We start from the raw sequence: 20,722 nt of genomic DNA on the forward strand, positions 1-20,722 counted from the left end.
TGGGTTTAAGCAATTCTCCTGCCTTAGCCCCCTGAGTAGCTGGAACTACAGGAGCACGCCACTACACTGGGCTAATTTTTGTATTTTTAGTAGAGGCAGGGTTTGACCATGTTGGCCAGGCTGGTCTCCAAACTCCTAAGCTCAGGTGATCTGTCTGCCTCGGCCTCCCAAAGTGCTGGAATTACAGGTGTGACCCACCGTGCCTGGCCACTTCTTTTTTTTGATAACAGGATCTCCCTCTGAATCCCAGACTGGAGTGCAGTGGAGAAATCATGGCTCACTGCAGCCTCAACCTCCCAGGCTCAAGTGATCCTCTCACCTCAGACTTCCAAGTAACGGGGACTATAGGCACGTGCTACCATACCTGGTTACATTTATTTATTTATTTTAAGAGAATGGGGGGCTCCTTATGTTGCCTAGGCTGGTCTCAAACTCCTGGGCTCAAGTGATTCTCCTGCCTCGGCCTCCCAAAGTGCTGGGGTTACAGGCTTGAGCCACCACACCCCAGCCCCAGGGGAAGAAGGGGAGGAGTCAGAGCTGACACAGCAGTTTTGCAGCTTGGACTCAGCAGATGCTTTTTAAGGCCTGTTTTCAGCTTTTTCAGTTCCCACTTGGAGAATCCGGCCCAAAGTTTCACATCCCATTTCTATGATGAACCCTAAACGCCTTGTCCAGCATTGCTTGGGCATCACGTGTGCCTGGCCGCTCAGCTCCACTTGTCAGTTCCTCTCAGTGTGCACCTCACATTGGGATTACTGAAGCTTGGGCCCTAATCTGTAAACTCTGGAGCAAAGACCTCAGTGAGCCTCCTGGTTGCCATGCAAGTTGCATAGCAGTAGCCTCAATGTGCCCATATAAAGGGCCTAGTAATTTCAGCTGCCTCCCAGAATTGAGGGGTATTTTTTGTTTTTTTTTGAGACAGAGTCTCACTCCGTTGCCCAGTCTGGAGCGTATTGGCATGGTATCAGCTCACTGCAACCTCCGTGAGGCAGACATGTTTTTTGGTTTTTTTTGAGACGGGAGTTTCGCTCTTGTTGCCCAGGCTGGAGTGCAATGACGCTGATCTCGGCTCACCGCAACCTCCGCCTCCCAGGTTCCAGCGATTATCCTGCCCCAACCTCCTGACTAGCTGGGATTACAGGCATGCACCACCACACCTGGCTAATTTTATATTTTTAGTAGAGACGGGGTGTCTCCATGTTGGTCAGGCTGGTCTCGAACTCCTGACATCAGCTGATCGGCCCACCTGGCCCCATAATCACTCGTTAAATAGTGCTGTTTCTGGCTGAGACTGAACAGATCTGTTTCCAGGTACCAACCCAGGTCTTAATTCAACTCCCTGGAGGCTCTCTCTATCATCTGGGAGGGGCAGTTAACAGCCAGGCAAGCAGAGAACCCTCAAGTTCAACACTACCCAGATAGCTTCTTGTCTTAGAAGAGATAAGAAAATGGGAGATGCGGCCAACTCCTTTCACTGGCATCCCCAACCCAGCCAGAAGCTTTATGAGAACAGATCCCACCTCATCTTCCGTACCACACACAAAACCACCAGCTGCATCAAAAAGCTTTATTTCCATTTGGTCCGAGGCTTGTTAGGGTCATTAAGAAAGCTGCCTAGTGGCTGAGGGGAGAGGCTTAGGCAGAAGCCCTATTATTTTGCAAGGGGCCCTTCAGAAGTCGCTGGGCTCAGAAGGCTCTTAGTCGTGCTTGAGAGTGAGCCTTTCGAAGAGATACTCGCCCAGCCCAGCCTCCGGGCCGGCCAGCCTGTTGAGGTTGGTCAGGTGGTCACCCATCTTTTTGATGAGCTTCACTTCCTCATCTAGGAAGTGAGTCTCCAGGAAGTCACAGAGCTGAGAGAGAAGAGGGAGAAATTAGAAACCCGATCCCTGGAAAAGAGGGAGAAAGAGCTGCCAGTCGCAGATTAAAATATGACAGGTATTAAATGAGGCTCTGGGCTGGGCACGGTGGCTCAAGCCTGTAATCCCAGCACTTTGGGAGGCCGAGACGGGCGGATCACGAGGTCAGGAGATCGAGACCATCCTAGCTAACGCGGTGAAACCCCATCTCTACTAAAAAAAAAAATACAAAAAACGAGCCGGGCGAGGTGGCGGGCGCCCGTAGTCCCAGCTACTCGGGAGGCTGAGGCAGAATGGCGTGAACCCGGAAGGCGGAGCTTGCAGTGAGCCAAGATCCCGCCACTGCACTCCAGCCTGGGCGACAGAGCGAGACTCCGTCTCAAAAAAAAAATATTAATGAGGCTCTGAAGGGAATCTGCCCAAAGAGAGCAAAGGCTTGAGGGGTATGGTTGGGTAGCCATGGATGCAGGGGGTACGTACATGGGGATCCGTGTGGGCAGAACCCAGGGCATGAAGATCCAAAAGGGCCTGATTCAGCTTTTTCTCCAGGGCCATGGCGGCTTTCATGGCATCCGGGGTTTTACCCCACTCATCTTCAGCTGGCTTCTATACGGAAGGGAGAAATGGCTTCAGAATACACACACTCGGCACATGGAACTAAACCTACATTTCCCAAGAGTTGGTGGGGGTCAGAGGCCCAGGCCACAAAGACATGTGATAGCTTGTATTTATCACTCTCCGCACCCCGTCCTAGCTCTTACAGCTACACGTCCTTAAGACTACGCAGCGGTGTGGACAGCCGCGTCTTGGGGGTACTGCACGACGTGCGCCTGTTTCCAGCCGTAAAAGGGCTCACAAGACCGAACTCAATCTCCCCGAAGCCCACGCGACATCTAAGCCCTCAAATCAAGGCTCCTCGCGCGCACGGCCTACTGGGAGATGTAGTCCATTACCCTACCCACACACTAGTTACCTTGACGTCCTGAAAAAAAGCGCGACCGCCACGCTGGTTTTGCATCTTCAGGAGACGCTCATAGCCCTCGCGCTTCTCCTCGGCCAATTCGCGGAAGAAGTGGCTCACGCCTTCCAGAGCCACATCATCGCGGTCGAAATAGAAGCCCTACGGAAAGAGATGGAGAGAACAATGCTTAGCGGGAGGCGAGGCCAAGGGGGACTCCGCCCTCTTTCTGTTTACTCGACCGGACAAAGAAGGCCAGCGCCTGCGCTGAGGGCCGAACGTGCGCAGCTGGGGGAAATTAGGGCCAGGGGCGTCCTGGGGACTCACCAGAGAGAGGTAGGTGTAGGAGGCCTGCAGGTACAAATTGACCAGGCTGTTGACGGCTGCCTCCACGTCGGTGGAATAATTCTGACGGATCTGGGAGCTCATGGTTGGTCGGCAAGTGGGAGCTACCCACAAAAACGGTGCTGGCAGGTCCCAGAATCAGGAGATGGCCGAGAAGTGGTCCCGGAGGTTGCAAGTGGAGATGAAATCGGAGGGCGCTCGGAGGCTGGAAGAAAGAGTCCCCGGATCTGTTCCGTCCAAACACTGTTGAAGCAAGAAACAGACCCGCAGGACCGCCGAACTGCGAGGAGACGTGGCTAGGGCGGCTTCTTTTATAGTGCGCTGGCCCTCGGAGGCGGGGCGCTCGGAGCGGGCTACCGTCCAATCTGCGGTGGCAGGAGGCGGGGCCGAAGGCCGTGTCTGACCAATCCGGAGCACACAGGAGTCTCAGCCCCCGCCCCAAAGCAGGGGGAAGTCACGCGCCTGTAGCGCGAGTGTGTTGTGAAATGGGGGCTTGGTGGGGTTGGGGCCCAGGGGCTGATTCGAGGAATGGAGGGTTTCGTGGGCGGGGTGATGGGGGGCTGGGGTCCCTCTGGGAGGCCATAGTTTTATGGGAGCATTAAGAGTCCCGTGAAATGATGACCCTGGGGTCCTGGGGGTGCCTCGGGAAAGTAAGTCAGATTCTGGGGTTTTGGAGGGCATGGATTTTTCTGGAACCTTGAGTTGGGGGGAGGGGCAACTCAGAGTTGCAGGGAGGACCTGTAGTTGCCTGAGGTTTGTGCTGCGAGATAAGGAGTCTCTGGATCCTTGGGAAGCTTGGAAGGCAGTGAGATGGTATTTCTGGACCCCTGGGGTTCTCTGGGAGACGGAGGGGTGCGAGGACTGGAGTCCTGGGCTTTACAGAGGTGGGAGTTCACGATGCAAACTCTATATTTTGGAGCCCTCCCCGGGGCGATCTTTAGGTCCTTGAGGTGCTCTGCAAGTTGGAAAGGGCAGTTGTTCTGGAGCCGTGGGGTTCACCCGTGCGAGAAGCCCAGGAGGAGCATTGTATGAGGTAGGGTGACTTCTGGAACCCTAGACAGCCCTCTGAAACCCTCCAAAGACTGGCTGGGACTTTGGGGATACCTTGGAGCTCTTTCAAGGGCCCAGTCGTTTTCTGGCAGTGGAAATGGGAAGGAATGAAATGTCTGTTTCCAGCTTTGCGGTGTCTCTGGGACTGCATGTCCTGGGGGCTGTTTTGGAGGCAACTCATAGACTCCGAGAATTCTCCTTGGCCCTGAAAACAGTGTCTCTGAAGTTGCCCTCGTGTCTTGCCTGAGGTGTGCTCTTTCAGGCCCACAAAGAGAAGCCCTGCGTTGTGGACAAACAGTCTGGGGACCTATGGACGAGACGTCTGTCTTCAACTAATGCGTATTTTTTAAGTGGACCTGGTCCGTGTTGATTTCTAGGAGACGGAGTCGGCGCAAACCTTGACCCTGCTTACGTGCCCCGATGGAGGTAGCCCGTGCGCTGGGCAGGGAGCTGAAGCCACTGGGGCGTGGGGTGTGAGGTCAGGCCCTGCCCTACAGAGGTGCCGCTCCGAGCAGCCCAGGCGGGGCAGCCCCTGACCGAGGGGATCTGCAGATGCCTCGCCAGGCCGGTATCTGGGGTCCTTGTTGCAGGCAGCGACTGCTGAGTCATGCTGAGCTCAGCGCGGGAAGGGGCCCCCGCGGGAACGGATGGGGGTGGGGCCACTCGCTGACCTCATCCCCTTGGCACTCCCCGAGTTTTTTGGTGGGACCCTCAGAACTAGACCTGGCTCAGACCCAAATCGGGCCCCCTCCCCCCAGATCCCCCCTTGTTGGAAGCCGGCTGTGTGCTTTGTCTCCGTGTCTTTTTGGTTCCCATGTTTTTTTTTTTTCCCCTGGGATCCTGCCTGTGGCCATATTGTCCCCTCACTCTGGGTGGTGGCTCAGTGGACACTCATTGATCCTCTTCTCCTCTTTCTCCCCTGACTTGGGGTCTCTGGGAAGAGTCCATGGAGGAGGGGCAGCCGCCCAAAGCACCCTGTTGACTGTGGGACCCGAGTTACTCATTTACCAAATGTCATACCTCAGCCCAGAGACCTTTAGTCCTGAGAGGGGCCTTGGGGGACATAGGTGGAGGTAGAGGAGGGGCTGAGACAGGATCTGAAGACCATAGAGAATGTGGGGTGGGGACACAGAGACTCAGAGAAAAAGAGACTCAAAGACCCTGGGAGAGGGGGGGACAGAGATCCAGAGAGAGAGGGTGACAGACCCGGAGAGAGGGGGGACAGGGACTCAGAAGGGGACAGGGACTAGGTGGAAGAACAGAGACCCAGAGAGAGGGTGGGACAGAGACAGGGCAGGGGAGAAGAGACCCAGAGAGAGGAGGACAGAGACCCAGAGGGAGGGGGACAGAGACACAGAGAGAGACGGGGGGCCAGAGGTCTGGGGATGAGGGGTGGAAAGAGCCCAGAGAAAGAGGGCCAAAGGTGGGGTGGGAACAGAGACTCAGAGAGAGAAGTGGGCACAGAGACCCAGAGATGGGAGGGGGTAAAGACCCAGAGGGGAATGACAGAGCCAGAGAGAGGGGGCGCCAGAGACTCTGTGACTGAGAACCCACATCCTCTGACCCCCTTGTCTTCGCTCCGCCCTGGTCTGAGGTCACTGGGCCTCTGAGTTCAGCACCTTCTTCCGGGAGTTCCTCTCCAGGGGGGCCCCACCCAGCTGTGGGGCCAGACCAGGTTCCTCCTCCTCTGCCCTGCCCTCCAGCCTCTCAGTCCCCAGCCAGGTCCCTTCCTCTCTGTCGTCAGCCCAGCTCAGGAGGCCTCTCCCGTGGGCCCTCTTGCCCTGGTGTCCTCCGCCTGCCACCTTCCAGTGACGTCACCACCAGGCTCCAGAGCCCTTCCTGCTTCCTTGATCCTCCCATCCCTCCTCGTCCCACCCCCATTCTCCAGCTCAGTAAAGGTATGGCCTCCTGAGGTCCCATGTGTGACACTCCAGGCTCTGGTCCCAGGCCCTGGAGGCTTGCTTTGCAGCCAGCTGTGCTGTTCTTCCCCCTACCCACACGCCTGCTCAGGTCTCACAGGCCGCTGCCTCCGTCCTGCACAGATCATCCTGGGCTGCGACAGATGTGCCACCAGTCACCTTCCTTTCCCTTCAGGACTGTGGGCTCCTGCAGGGCAGGCCCGGGACCAACTCATCCCTAACCCACAGACCCCACTGGGCACCCCAGAAAAAAATGTCAAGGGAGTGCAGAGAGCCCCACGTCCCTGAGTGGCCCGAGCAGGTATCTCTAGGTGAGCAGACGGCAGGCCTGGCATGGGGCGGCGGGCAGGGGCTGCTCTCCTGATGTGCCAGGGAGCGGGGCAGAGGCCCAGTGACTCAGATGCCGCAGTGTGTCCCGAAGGAGGTTTATTACCCCCTCAAGACCACTCTTCCCCACCCCCCCAATAATTACAAAAGTAAGAAAAATGCCCATGTCCCCCAGTCCCCACCCCTCCCAGAAAAATGCCATAATTTATGGAGGAAAAACACAGTTCCAGGCAGCTGGGGGCCTCAGCCCATCTTCTTCCAGATGGTGAGCGAGGCAGTGAGTACTCCAGCCACCAAGATGGTCACGGTCTGCCACGTGGGCGTCCCAAAGTAGGAGAGGAGGCCGTCCTGGAGACAGGGACATCAGTCGCTTCAGCGACTCAGCCAGGGGCAGCCCCTGGGCAGGCACAGGCAGGATCAGGGAGGGAGGAGGTCAGAAGGCAGGATTGTGGGCAGGGGACTAACATGAACTGGCATTAAAGAGCTGGGCTCAGGCCAGGCATGGTGGCTAACACCTGTAATCCCAGCACTTTGAGAGGCTGAGGCAGGAGGATCGCTTGAGGCCAGGAGTTCGAAACCAACCTGGGCAACGTAGCGAGACCCCCCACCCCCCTTCTCAGTGGGGGGAAAAAAAAGGAAAGAGTTGGGGTCAGAGGATCATCAATGAACTTGAGCAATTCCGGAGGCAGTGGAGGCTCTGGGGAGGGCAGAAGGGACTAATCAAGTCAAGGTCACAGTGAGGTCAGAGGTCACCGGGAGGTCAGCGGGATAGATGAATCAGGGATTGATCAGACACGTAAGGAAATGCATTATAGACCACATCTGATGATCCGAAGATGGGGAGAGGGCACCACTATGACCTGCTCCAGAAGGCCCAGGGTCCCAGAGGAGTGGCGGGTGGGCAGGGACAGTGGGGCAGGGGTGGTGGTTGGGGTGAGGAGGGTTGAGGAGTCTCACCCAACCACCCTGGTCTTGGATCCAGCCCAACAGCCGCTCCCGGAGGAAGTCCAGTGTCCAGCCCATGATGGTTCTGATCAGTTCAGGCACCTTGGTACACAGGGCCTGTGGGGAGTGGAGTGGGTGTTAGGGACTGAACCTTGTCCCAGTGCCTGGCGATAGTGGCCCCAAGCCTCCTTTCTCAATTCTTTGCCTCCCCTCAAAGATTTCTGCCACCCACAATTGAAGTCGGCTTCAAAAATTGTAAACATGGCCAGGTGCGCCAGCTCATGCCTGTAATCCCAGCACTTTGGGAGGCCAAGGCAGGTGGATCACTTATGGTTGGGAGTTCAAGAACAGCCTGACCAACACAGAGTAATCCCATCTCTACTAAAAATACAAAATTAGCTGGGCATGATGGTACATGCCTGTAATCCCAGCTACTTGGGAGGCTGAGGCAGGAGAATCGCTTGAACCCGGGAGGCGGAGGTTGCAGTGAGCCGAGGTCGCGCCATTGCACTCCAGCCTGGGCAACAAGAGCAAAACTCCATCTCAAAATAAATAAATAAATACAAAAATTAGTTGGGTGTGGTGGCAGGCACCTGTAATCCCAGCTCCTTGGGATGCTGAGGCAGGTGAATCACTTGAACCCAGGGGGCAAAGGTTGCAGTGAGCCCAGATCACACCACTTCACTGCAGCCTGGGCAATAGAGCAAGAGTCTGTCTCAAAAAATAAATTGATTAAATAAAATTGTAAACAAGATCATGTTACTCTCAACTGCCCCACCCCTGAGCCTTCTGTGGCTCCCCAGTACCCTCAGGATGAAGACCTGAAGGCACAACGCAGCCCACAAGCCCTGTGTGCAGGCTCTAGCCTGACCTCGCTCCACCTTTCCACTTCCTGTTTTGTGCCTCACTGAGCTGCTTCCATTTTTTTTTTTTTTTTTTTTTAAGATGGAGTCTTGCTCTGTCACCCAGGCTGGAGTGCAGTGGCGCAATCTCGGCTCACTGAAAGCTCTGCCTTCCGGGTTCAAGCAATTCTCCTGCCTCAGCCTCCCAAAGAGCTGGGATTACAGGTGCCTGCCAACATGCCTGGCTAATTTTTTTTTTTTTTTTTTTAAGATGGAGTTTTGATCTTGTTGCCCAGGCTGGAGTGCAACAGCGCAGTCTCGGCTCATTGCAACCTCCACCTCCTGGATTTAAGTTATTCTCCTGTCTGAGCTTCCCAAGCAGCTGGTATTACAGGCATCTGCCACCACACTGGGCTAATTTTTTTTTGTATTTTTAGTACAGACAGGTTTCACCATGTTGGTCAGGATGGTCTCAAACTCCTGACCTTAGGTGATCTGTGTGCTTCAGCCTCCCAAAGTGCTGATGGGAACCATCGCGCCCGGCCCCATTTTTTTTTTTTTTAATTTTTAAAATTCCCATCAAATTCTTCCTGCCTCGGGACCTCTTCATGTGCTCCTGTTTCCGCCGAAACAGGCCTCGACCAAGCAAATTCTCACCCTTCAGCGTTCAGGGCAAATGTCACTTCCCCAGAGAGGAATTTTCTTTTTTTTCTTTTTTATTTTTTTGAGACAGAGTCTTGCTCTGTCGCCCAGGCTGGAGTGCAGTGGCGCGATCTCTGCTCATTGCAAGCTCCGCCTCCCGGGTTCACACCATTCTCCTGCCTCAGCCTTCCAAGTAGCCGGGACTACAGGCGCCCGCCACCACGCCCAGCTAATTTTTTGTATTTTCAGTAGAGACAGGGTTTCACAGTGTTAGCCAGGATGGTCTCGACCTCTTGACCTTGTGATCCACCCGCCTCGGCCTCCCAAAGTGCTGGGATTACAGGCTTGAGCCACCGTGCCCAGCCAGAGAAGACTAGCCCCTGCCCTGACCTTCTCTCCCAACTCCCAAGACTTCTCCTTCAGCCTTTATCTGGCCACTTCTATTCTGTCATCCCTGCTCTGTAGGTGGCCCCACCGTCACCTGCACTACTATTCCTCTCACCTCCGACGTTCAAGCCCCATCAGCTCAATCTTGAAAACACATCAAGAAATATTCCTCTCGGCCGAGCATGGTGGCTCACGCCTGTAATCCCACCCAGCACGTTGGGAGGCTGAGGCAGGCAGATCACCTGAGGTCAGGAGTTCGAGAACAGCCTGCCAACATGGTGAAACCCCATCTCCACTAAAAATGCAAAAATTAGCCAGGTGTGGTGGCGGACGCCTATAATCCCAAGCAACTCTGGAGGCTGAGGCAGGAGAATTGCTTGAACCCAGGAGGTGGAGGTTGCAGTGAGCCGAGATCGTGCCATTGTACTCTAGCCTGGGTGCAACAGAGCGAGACTCCATCTCAGAAAAAAAAAAAAAAAGAAAGAAACATCCCTCCCATTAGCTGGTGCGGTGGGGAGCGCCTGTAATCCCAGCGTCTCAGGAGGCTGAGGTAGGAGAATCACTTGAACCCAGGGGGTGAAGACTGCAGTGAGCCCAAGTCACGCCACTGCACTTCAGCCTTGGTGACAGAGCAAGACCCTGTCTCAAAACAAACAAACAAACAAAACTTCCAGAAAGAAATAGCCCTCCCTGTTGGAGACCAGCCTGGACAACATAGCGAGACCCCATCTCTACAGAAAAAGGCGAATGCCACAGTTAGTGGGGCATGGTGGCATGCTCCTATAGTCCCAGCCACTCTGGAGGCTGAGGTGGGAGAACTGCTTGAGCCTAGCAGTTTGAGGCTGCAGTGAGCTATAATCACTACTGCACTCCAGTCTGGGCAACAGAGCAAGACCCCACTTCTTTAAATCCACCCCCCCCCACCTCTGCTGCTACCACCCGGGCCTGGGCTTGTCACCTTTCAGCAAGACGATGACAGGTGCCACCTCTCCAGCCTCCTTGCTTCTGCCCTTGGACCCCATGATCTCCTTTTGGCCAACAGCCAGGATCATTTCCCCACCTCCCCCACCATATTTCCTTATGAGAATCTTCATAAAGAAAAGTGAAAAGAATTCCACAGTTAACAGTCATATAACCGCCACCTAGATTCTACAATGAACATTTTGCTATACAGACAGTCCCCAACTTACGATGGTTCTACTTACAATTTTGACCCTACTATGGGTTTATCAGGGCATTGAATGCATTTTCAACTTATGTTATTTTCAATTTATGATGGGATTACTAGGTACATGTAACACCATTGCAAGTCAAGGGGCATCTATACTTCCTAGAATCATCCCTTAAATTTATAAATCAGGTCACATCACTTCCGTATTTAAAACCAGCCAATCACTCCCATCACACTCAGAGTAAATTACAGCTCACACCTGTAATCCCAGCACTTTGGGAGGCCAAGGTGGACGGATCACTTGAGGCCAGGAGTTTGAGACTAGCCTGGCCAACAGAGCAAAACCCTGTACTAAAAATACAAAAGCTAGCCAGGCATGGTGGTGCGTGCCTGTAATTCTAGCTACTTGGAAGGCTAAAGCATGAGAATCACTTGAACCTGTGAGGTAGAGGTTGCAGTGAGCTGAGATGGTGCCACTGCATTCCAGCCTCGGCAACAAAGCGAGACTGTCTCAAAAAAAAAAAAAGTCTTTCCAGCAGCCCAAAAAACTCCACACAATCTGCCCCTGCCCAACTGTGCCCTCCTTTCCCACCGTCTCCCCCAGCTCACTCTGTTCCAACAGCACTAGCTTCCTCCCTACCCCCCCAACACAAGGCATGGTCCTACCTCAGGGCCTTTGCACTTGCTGGTTCCCTCTACCGGATGCCTCTTCCTCCAATCACTATAGATCAATGCATCCTTCTTGTCATTCCAACTCTGGCTTTAATGTCACCTGCTCTTAGAAGTCTTTCCTGGCTGGTTGTAGTGGCTCATGCCTGTAATCCCAGCACTTTGGGAGGCCAAAGTGGGTGGATCATGTGAGGTCAGGAGTTCAAGACCAGCCTGACCAACATGGTGAAACCCTGTCTCTACTAAAACTACAAAATAAATAAATAAATAAATAAGCTAGCCAGGGATAATGGTGCACACCTGTAATCCCAGCTACTCAGGAGGCTGAGGCAGGAGAATTGGTTGAACCTGGGAGACAGAGGTTGCAGTGTGCCAAGATCGTGCCACTGCACTCCAGCCGGGGCAACAAGAGCAAAACTCCATCTCAAAAAAAAAAATAGGCCGGGCACGGTGGCTCACGCCCGTAATCCCAGCACTTTGGGAGGCCCAGGCGGGCGGATCACAAGGTCAGGAGATCAAGACCATCCAGGCTAACACTGTGAAACCCCGTCTCTGCTAAAAATACAAAAAAAAAATTAGCTGGGCGTGGTGGCGGGCGCCTGTAGTCCCAGCTACTCGGGAGGCTGAGGCAGGAGAATGGCGTGAACCTGGGAGGCGGAGCTTGCAGTGAGCCAAGATTGCGCCACTGCACTCCAGCTTGGGTGACAGAGCAAGACTCCATCTCAAAAAAAAAAAAAAAAAGAAACAGAAGTCTTTCCTGACCAACCACTTTGCTAAATCACACTGCCCCCTTTACTTCGCCCCTGTACCTGAAGTTCCTGAGAGCAGGGATGTAGCCTGCTTTGTATGGTGCTGTGTCCCAGGTGCCAGGTACAGGCCTGGCACATAGCAGGCACAGTAAATGCTTGTTGAATGAATAAAAGAAGCAGACACCCAGTGCACAGCCATCTCTCTCCATGCCCTCTGTGGTCACTGGGCCACTGCAGGGGGTTGATCCCACGATCCCCAGGTCCTCACAGGTCTGAGGGGAGCACCCCTGGGCTCACTGCCCTGCAGCTGCCCACCTTGAGCACCAGTTTGCTGGCAAAGTAGAAAAGGGCGACAACACGGCCCCAGTTGAAGTTGCCATCAGAAAACATGTCAGCTGCCACTCGGAAAAAGACCTCTCGGGGGGAGTCTGTGTCCACGGCGGCAATCATCCTGCAGGAGAGAGGAGAACCAGTGCCGGGGAGCGAGCATCAGGCTGAGGGTGGACATCCCCACATCTACCGCACACTAAAGATGAGGAGACTGAGGCCCAAGCCAGGCTGACATGAAAAACAACAGGCCAACGGGGGGCAAGGGAAGGGGACAAGACAGACATCGAGGAAGGTGGGAAAAGTGACTCCCTGAAGGAGGGTTTTAAGATCCTGGCGGAGAGGACGGCTGGGAGTCCAGAACGCTTGCGCTGAGTTATAAGGCCCAGACTTCTAGTTCTTAGGGGAGGAGGAGAATGCGGGGCTGAGACTCCTGTGTTCTCAGGGAGCCCAGTGGCTGGATTTCTGGGTCCCGGGGCCCACACCTCTGCAGCTCCATGTTACTGTCCAGTTCGTCCCCGATGCGCTTGAGACACTCGCTCAGCCTCTTGGTGGACGCATCCTGAGGCACTGGGTCCAGGGCCAGCTCGGGTGTCTCCCCCCCCATTCGCCCTGCTCGATCCTGGATGAAACTAGAGTGGGGATGGAGTGAGGGTGCAGAATCAGAACGGGGTGTCACTCCTCAAATCTGTGCCACAACAATCAGACCTCAAACTCACCCCTGAAGCAAAAGGGCCCCTGTCTTCATGATCTGCTCAGAGCTGGTGGGCCCTAGAGGAGAAAGGAAGGGAAGAGGTGCCTGGACTCTTGGGTTCTAGGGGATCAGGAGGCTGTGGAGGCTCACGGTCCCTGAGAGAGGGCAGAGCTGGGGACCCTGGACTTCTGGGACCCTAGCAGATGAAGTGACCGGGGGGCCCATACAACTGAGTCCCTGATGGAGAAAGGCCGGGAGGCTGGGCCTGTATCCTACATTCTCCCTGGGGAAAGAGGGTAGCGGAACACTAAATGCATCCGGACCCCTGGCCTGAGGGGGCAGAGGCGAGACCCGCCCCTCCCACCAGTGCCAGAGGCAGGAAGTGGTGCGGGCGACAAGCCCGGGCCTGCCCGGGGGCTTGGCTTCCGAGATCCCCTAGTTCTCGGGGGTCCGAGAGCGCCAGACAGGCAGGGATCGGGGCACGGGGATCAGAGAGCCAGGAACCTCCCAGGACGGAGGGGGCTGGAGTGTGGCAGCGCCCGATCCGGGAGTTTCTGCCCCTCAGTGCTTGGAGATCGCACAGCCCCAGACCAAGAGGAAGGATCTTGGGACCCGCCGGCGAGGGGGCTCGCCCTCCTCCCGCCCGTCTGCCTCCCGCCTCACCCCCGCCTCTGGGCTGCTCCCCGGACCCGTCCATCACCGCCGCTCCCGCCGCCGCCTCTCGCCGGGTCCGCGCGGGCGGCCGCAGCGCGCCCCGGGTCACGTGAGAGCCCCACTGAACGTGCGTCCCTCACGTGGCCGCCCCGCAAAATGGCCGCTGCCCCGCAGCGCCGCCGGGTCACGTGACCGCACCTGCCTTGCTCCCTCGGGAGGCTTGGGCCCATCACGTGACTGTCCAATGAGCATCTCCCAGTAAGTGCCAGCCATGGCGCCATTCAACAGACGCCCGTCCAATCGCAACTCTGATGCCTTCATTTATCCAGGCACCATTTTTAGAAGTTTCAGGCAGGGTTTGCGCTCTCCCCAGCGCAGAAGGAATAGCAAGTGCAAAGGCTCAGAGGCCCAAAATAGCGTGCTTCCAGGCACGAGGTTGTAGATGACTAAAAACTGAGCGGTTTTGTTTTTGGTAGAGACCTGGATCTCGCTATATAGCCCGCGCCCAGGCTTGTCTCTTAACTTGTGAGCTCAAGAGATACCCCCATCTCAGCCTTCCAAAGCGCTGGGATTACAGGCATGAGCTACCGCGCCAGTCCTGCTTTTCTGTTGTTTGTATGTTTGCTTGTTTTGAGTCAGGGTCTGGCTGTGTTGCCCAGGCTGGAGTGCAGTGGCCCAATCATGGCTCACTGCAGCCTGGAATTCCCGGGCTCAAGCCTCCCACCTCAGCCTCCTAAGTAGCTGGGACTACACCGCCCCTGGTTAATTTTTTTAAATTTTTTTGTGGCGATGAGGTCTCTCTATGTTGCTCAGGCTGGTCTCTGAAATCCCAGGCTCAAGCGATCCTCGCATCTTGGCCTCCCAAAGTGCTGAGATTACAGGCTTCAACCACCCTACCCAGTCATGACTCGAGTGTTTGTGTTTGTATAAAAAGAAAAGGAATACGAAGTTCAAAAAGTGACAAAAACTAATCTGTGCTGATAGATCAGCAGGGTATGGAAGGGAGGGGCCACAAGAGAGACTCCCCGGGTGCCCCAAATATGCCATATTTTTATCTGAATGGTATTTGCATGGGTATACACTTATTATTATTATTATTATTGAGACAGAGTTTCACTCTTGTTGCCCAGGATAGAGTGCAATGGCACGATCTCGGCTCACTGCAACCTCTACCTCTCGGGTTCAAGCTATTCTCTTCCCTCAGCCTCCCAAGTAGCTGGGATTGCAGGCATGAGCCACCACACCCAGCTAATTTTGTATTTTTAATAGAGACGGGGTTTCACCAAGTTGGTCAGGCTGGTCTCAAGCTCCTGACCTCAAGTGGTCCACCGGCCTCGGCCTCCCAAAGTTCTGGGATTACAGGCGTGAATCACTGTGCCCAGCCAGGTATACACATATTTACAATTCATTGAGCTGTACACGTAAGACTTGTGTGCTTTGTGAATATTATGACGTGTCACTTTAGAAAGAAAATAATAGCAACTAAGGAAAATTCAGAAAAATGAGCTAGGATCAGATGATAAAGGGGTTGGGCCTATCAGAGAAGGGACTTGATCTATGTCTAGAAGGCAGCTGGGAACCGTGGGAAAGTTTTGAGCAGGCAAAGGGCAGAGTCAGACTAGGGTGTCAGGGAGATCTCTTGGACTTCCTTCTTTCTCAAAAGAGCTCCTGGTTGGGTACAGGGGCTCACTTCTGTAATCCCAGCACTTCGGGAGGCCGAGATGGGTGGATCACCTGAGGTCAAGAGTTTGAGACCAACCTGGCCAACATGGTGAAACCCCATCTCTACTAAAAATTCTAAAGTAGCCAGGTGTGGTGGCAGGCACCTGTAGTCCCAGTTACTCGGGAGCTGAGGCAGCAAAATCGTCTGAATATGGAGGCAGAGGTTGCAGTGAGCCGAGATCGTGACCTTCCACTCCAGCCTCAGTAACAAGAGGGAAACTCCAACTCAAAAAAAAACAAAACAAAGAAAACTCCCATAGCACCCAGGATTTATAACGCTTCTCACGGCTGTAAATGTGTGCAGTGTTTTAATTTAATGTTGGCCTTTTTCATCCACCTAAAATTTCCACAAGGTTAATTTGTCCTCAATTCTCCCAGAAACCAGCATGTTACTTGATTCATAGTTATCTCTCAAAATGTGTTATTCAATAACTGCATGACTGAATGTTAGGGAGCATACAGAAATAAGACATTGTCGGCTGGGCGTGGTGGCTCACGCCTGTAATCCCAGCACTTTGGGAGGCCGAGGTGGGCGGATCACGAGGTCAGGAGATCAAGACCATCCTGGCTAACACGGTGAAACCCCGTCTCTACTAAAAATACAAAAAGAAATTAGCCCGGGCGTGAGTGGCGGGCACCTGTAGTCCCAGCTACTCAGGAGGCTGAGGCAGGAGAATGGCGTGAACCCAGGAAGCGGAGCTTGCAGTGAGCCAAGATCGGGCCACTGCACTCCAGCCTGGGTGACAGAGCGAGACTCCCTCTCAAAAAAAAAAAAAAAAAAAGAAGACATTTCTGTCTCTGACATTCAGAGAAGACTTCTCAGAGGAGGTATTTCCCCTTGACCTTGAAGGATCATTTTGATTTGAAAACTGAAGAAAGGGGCTAGGTGTTTTGGCTCATTCCTATAGTCCCAGCACTTTGGGAGGCCAAGGCAGGAGGACCACTTGAAGCCAGGAGTTCAGGACCAGCCTGGGCTGTACCATGGTGAGACCCTGTGTCAACTAAAACAAAAAAAAAGAAAGGTGGGAGGGGGCCAGGCGTGGTAGCTCACTCCCATAATCCCAGTACTTTGGTAGGCCGAGGTGGGTGTATCATCTGAGGTCAGGAGTTTGTGACCAGCCTGGCCAACATGGCGAAACCCCGTCTCCACTAAAAATACAAAAAAAATTAGCCGGGAGTGGTGGTGCGTGCCTGTAGTCCCAGCTGTTTGGGAGGCTGAGGCAGGAGAATCGCTTGAACCCGAGAGGCAGAGGTTTCAGTGAGCCAAGATTGTGCCACTGCACCCCAGCCTGGGCAGCAGATAGAGCCTCTATCTCAAAAAACAAAACAAAACAAAACAAAACGGTGCATGCCTGTAGTCCCAGCTACTTGGGAGGCTGAGGTGAGAAGATTGTTTGAGCTTGGGAGGTCCTGGCTGCAGTAAGCTGTGATCAATTGCACCACTGCAGTCAGACTGGGTGACAGAGTAAGAGCCTGTCTCAAAAAGAAAAAAAGAAAAGAAAAAGCCAAGATAAAGGGGGAGGGCAGAGTTTAGGTGACAACCAAATGATAGCTTAGAGCAAAACAAGGTCAACATCGGGTCAGGACTGTCAAGTGAAACCAGTGTCCTGAATCATTGGAAACAAGAAGGTACATGTGAAATGTTGCATCCAGAAACCCTTTATCTGAAGCACTGCACCTGCTTTGGAAATCAAGGCTGCTACTCTGTATCAAGTGGATTAGATCCTCCAAGCAAGAGTCAGATGTTTCATTTTACTGATAGAATTTCCAACAATTTATGAATTTAGAGAACAAAGTCTCTCCATGGGTAAAATAACCATGTCCTTGGCCAGCACAGTGGCTCATACCTGTAATTCCAGCACTTTGGGAGGCCAAGACGGGCAGATCACCTGAGGTCAGGAGTTCGAGACCAGCCTGGCCAACTAAACCTTGTCTCTACTAAAAATACAAAAATTAGCTTGGCATAGTGGTGAGCTTCTGTAATCCCAGCTACTCCAGGAACTGAGGCAAGAGAATCACTTGAACCCAGGAGGCAGAGGCTGCAGTGAGCAGAGATCATGCCATTGCACTCCACCTTGGATGACAGAGCGAGACTTCATCTCAAAAAAAACAAACAAAGCATATCCTTGAGAGACATAGTGTTTCCTGTTAACTTGGCAGCCAGCTTTATCTGTGTGTGTTACTCCAGTCCAATGAGACAGCCCTCCCCCGACCCCAGTTACAGAGAAGGAAAGAAAGGGCTTTTAATGCAGCTACACACCTCTGAACAGTACAATCACCGAGTGAAAGAATACACTTTGTTTTATTCTTTTTTTTTTTTTTTTTTGAGACGGAGTCTCGCTTTGTCGCCCAGGCTGGAGTGCAGTGGCCGGATCTCAGTTCACTGCAAGCTCCGCCTCCTGGATTTACGCCATTCTCCTGCCTCAGCCTCCCAAGTAGCTGGGACTACAGGCACCCGCCACCACGCCCGGCTAGTTTTTTGTATTTTTTTTAGTAGAGATGGGGTTTCACCGTGTTAGCCAGGATGGTCTCGATCTCCTGACCTCGTGATCCGCCCGTCTCGGCCTCCCAAAGTGCTGGGATTACAGGCTTGAGCCACTGCGCCCGCCCGGGAATACACTTTTTAGCTAGCTGTGAAGTCAAAACTGTTTGTTTTTATTTTTATTTATTTATTTTGAGACAGGGTCTCCCTCTGTCGTCCAGGCTGGAGTGCAGTGACACAAATGTGGCTCACTGCAGCCTCAACCTCCTGGGGTCAAGGGATCCTCTCACTTCAGCCTCTGGAGTAGCTGGGACTACACGTGTGCACCACCATGCATTGCTAATTTTGTATTTTATGTAGCAAGAGGGTTTTGCCATGTTGCCCAGGCTGGTCTCAAACCCCTGGGCTCAAGTGATCCACCTGCCTCAGCTTCCTACAGTGTTGGGACTACAGACATGCGTCACTGTGACTGACTAAAACTTTTGTGTGTGTGTGTGTGTGAGATGAAGTCTCACTCTGTTGCCCAGGCTGGAGTGCAGTGGCACGATCTCGGCTCACTGCAAACCCTGCCTCCCGGGTTCACACCATTCTCCTGCCTCAGCCTCCCGAGTAGCTGGGACTACAGGCGCCCAACACCATGCCCGGCTAATTTTTTGTATTTTTAGTAGAGACAGGATTTCACCATGTTAGACAGGGTGGTCCCGATCTCCTGACCTCGTGATCCACCCGCCCGCCTCCCAAAGTGCTAGGATTACAGGCGTGAGCCACTGTGACCGGCCACCTCTTTGTTTTTGTTTTTGTTTTTGTTTTGAGAGGGAGTCTTGCTCTGTCTCCAGGCTGGAGTGCAGTGGCACCATCTCAGCTCACTGCAAGCTCTGCCTCCCAGGTTCAAGTGATTCTCCTGCCTCAGCCTCCTGAGTAGCTGGGAATACAGGCGCGTGCCACCATGCTCCGCTAATTTTAGTGTTTTTATTAGAGACGGAGGTTTCACCATGTTGGCCAGGATGGTCTCGATGTCTTCACCTCATGATCCACCTGCCTTAGCCTCCCAAAGTGCTGGGATTACAGGCGTGAGCCACCGCGCCCGGCCAAACTCTTCATAATAGTAAAGATGCTTAATAGTATCACAACTATTAAGCCCACCTCAAAGATGGCACCTGAGGAGTCTCACCTCCAGGTATTCATGCTCCTGTGTGGTCTCCGCCCACACTCAATAGGGCTAAACAGTGTGACCAAGAGTATACTGTGGAAATGACAGTGTGTGATTTCACAGGTTAGGTCAGAAAAGTCACTACAGCTTCCACCTCGTTCCCTTTCAGATCACTTCCTTTAGGGAAAGCCAGCTGCCACGTTGTTAGCGTCAGGCCTCTGAGCCCTAGCTAAGCCATCACATCCCCTGTGACCTGCACGTATACATCCAAATGGCCTGAAGCAACTGAAGATCCACAAAAGAAGTGAAAATAGCCTTAACTGATGTCATTCCACCACTGTGATTTGTTCCTGCCCCACCCTGATATGATACATTCTCCTCTGCCCTTAAGAAGGTACTTTGTAATATTCTCCCTGCCCTTGCGAATGTACTTTGTACCCCTATCCCAAACCTATACGAACTAATGATTGCCGGGCGCGGTGGCTCACGCCTGTAATCCCAGCACTTCAGGAGGCCAAGGTGGGCGGATCATGAGGTCAGGAGATTGAGACCATCCTGGCTAACACGGTGAAACCCCGTCTCTACTAAAAATACAAAAAAATTAGCCTGGCGTGGTGGCAGGCACCTGTAGTCCCAGCTACTCAGGAGGCTGAGGCAGGAGAATGGTGTGAACCCGGGAGGTGGAGCTTGCAGTGAGCCGAGATCGCACCACTGCACTCCAGCCTGGGCGACAGAGCGAGACTCCATCTCAAAAAATAAATAAATAAAAACTAATGATAATCCCACCACCCTTTGCTGACTTTCTTTTTGGACTCAGCCCGCCTGCGCCCAGGTGAAATAAATAGCCTATTGCTCACGCAAAGCCCGTTTGGTGGTCTCTTCACATGGATGTGTGTGACAGTGAGGACACTCAAGCAGTCATACTCCGGTGGAACATGGGTGGCAGGAAACCAAGTCCTCTGGCCAGGTGAGTTAATCACTTGGGAAAGGGATTCTTCAGCCCCAGTCAAGCTTTCAGGTGAAGATAGCCCTGACTGGTATCATGACTGCAATTTTCAGGGAGACCCTGAGCTGGAGTCACCCACCTAAGCCAACCATTAGTTTCTTTTTTCTTTCTTTTTTTTTTTTGGATGGAGTCTTACTCTGTCACCCAGGCTGGAGTGGAGTGGTGTGATCTCGGCTCACAGAAACCTCTGCCTCCCGGGTTAGAGATCTCTGCCTCCTCAGCCTCCCAAGTAGCTGGGATTACAGGAATATATCACCATGCCCAGCTGATTTTTTTTTTTTTTTGAGACAGAGTCTCGCTCTATCACCCAGGCTGGAGTGCAGTGGCGCAATCTTGGTTCACTGCAAGCTCCGCCTCCCAGATTCATGCTGTTCTCCTGCCTCAGTCTCCCAAGTAGCTGGGACTACAGATGCCCGCCACCACGCCCAGCTAATTTTTTGTATTTTTAGTAGAGATGGAGTTTCACCATGTTAGCCAGGGTGGTTTCAATGTCCTGACCTCGTGATCCGCCCGCCTCGGCCTCCCAAAGTGCTGGAATTACAGGCACGAGCCACTGCACCCAGTGATTTTTGTATTTTTAGTAGAGATGGGGTTTAACCGTGTTGGCCAGGTTGGTCTTGAACTCCTGACCTCAAGTGATCTTCCTCAGCCTCCCAAAGTGCTCAAATTACAGGCATGAACCACTGCACCTGATAGAGGCTGGGTAATTTATAAACAGAAGAGGTTTGCCTGGCACAGTGGCTCACGTCTGTAATCCTATAGCACTTTGGGAGGCCAAGGTGGGCAGATTATCTAACGTCAGGAGTTCAAGATCAGCCTGGCCAACA

At 53.4% G+C, this 20,722-nt stretch overlaps 2 protein-coding genes across 5 annotated transcripts; both read right to left on the bottom strand.

The window, feature by feature from the left end:
- Positions 1–1,553: 1,553 nt before the first annotated feature.
- On the bottom strand, positions 1,554–4,469 carry FTL (ferritin light chain). Its single transcript, XM_023182569.2, has 4 exons — positions 3,142–4,469; positions 2,830–2,976; positions 2,337–2,462; positions 1,554–1,850 (listed from the first exon to the last, which is right to left on the bottom strand). The coding sequence occupies exons 1-4, from the start codon at positions 3,241–3,243 to the stop codon at positions 1,698–1,700; spliced, it is 528 nt and encodes a 175-aa protein (XP_023038337.1). The 5' UTR covers positions 3,244–4,469; the 3' UTR covers positions 1,554–1,697.
- Positions 4,470–6,537: 2,068 nt separating this feature from the next.
- BAX (BCL2 associated X, apoptosis regulator) lies at positions 6,538–13,682 on the bottom strand. Of its 4 annotated transcripts, none has more exons than XM_023182565.1 (6): positions 13,545–13,682; positions 12,907–12,958; positions 12,673–12,819; positions 12,176–12,311; positions 7,413–7,517; positions 6,538–6,803 (listed from the first exon to the last, which is right to left on the bottom strand). In XM_023182565.1, exons 1-6 carry the CDS (start codon positions 13,576–13,578, stop codon positions 6,699–6,701), a joined length of 579 nt encoding a protein of 192 aa, XP_023038333.1. In that variant the 5' UTR covers positions 13,579–13,682; the 3' UTR covers positions 6,538–6,698. The 4 variants fall into 4 exon arrangements, with proteins under 4 accessions (XP_023038333.1, XP_023038334.1, XP_023038335.1 ...); XM_023182568.2 differs by having other exon boundaries at positions 6,661–6,852; XM_023182566.1 differs by lacking the exon at positions 12,673–12,819.
- Between the last annotated feature and the right edge of the window lie 7,040 nt (positions 13,683–20,722).

This window comes from Piliocolobus tephrosceles, chromosome 21, assembly GCF_002776525.5.
Source record: "Piliocolobus tephrosceles isolate RC106 chromosome 21, ASM277652v3, whole genome shotgun sequence".
Classification (NCBI taxonomy): domain Eukaryota; kingdom Metazoa; phylum Chordata; class Mammalia; order Primates; family Cercopithecidae; genus Piliocolobus; species Piliocolobus tephrosceles.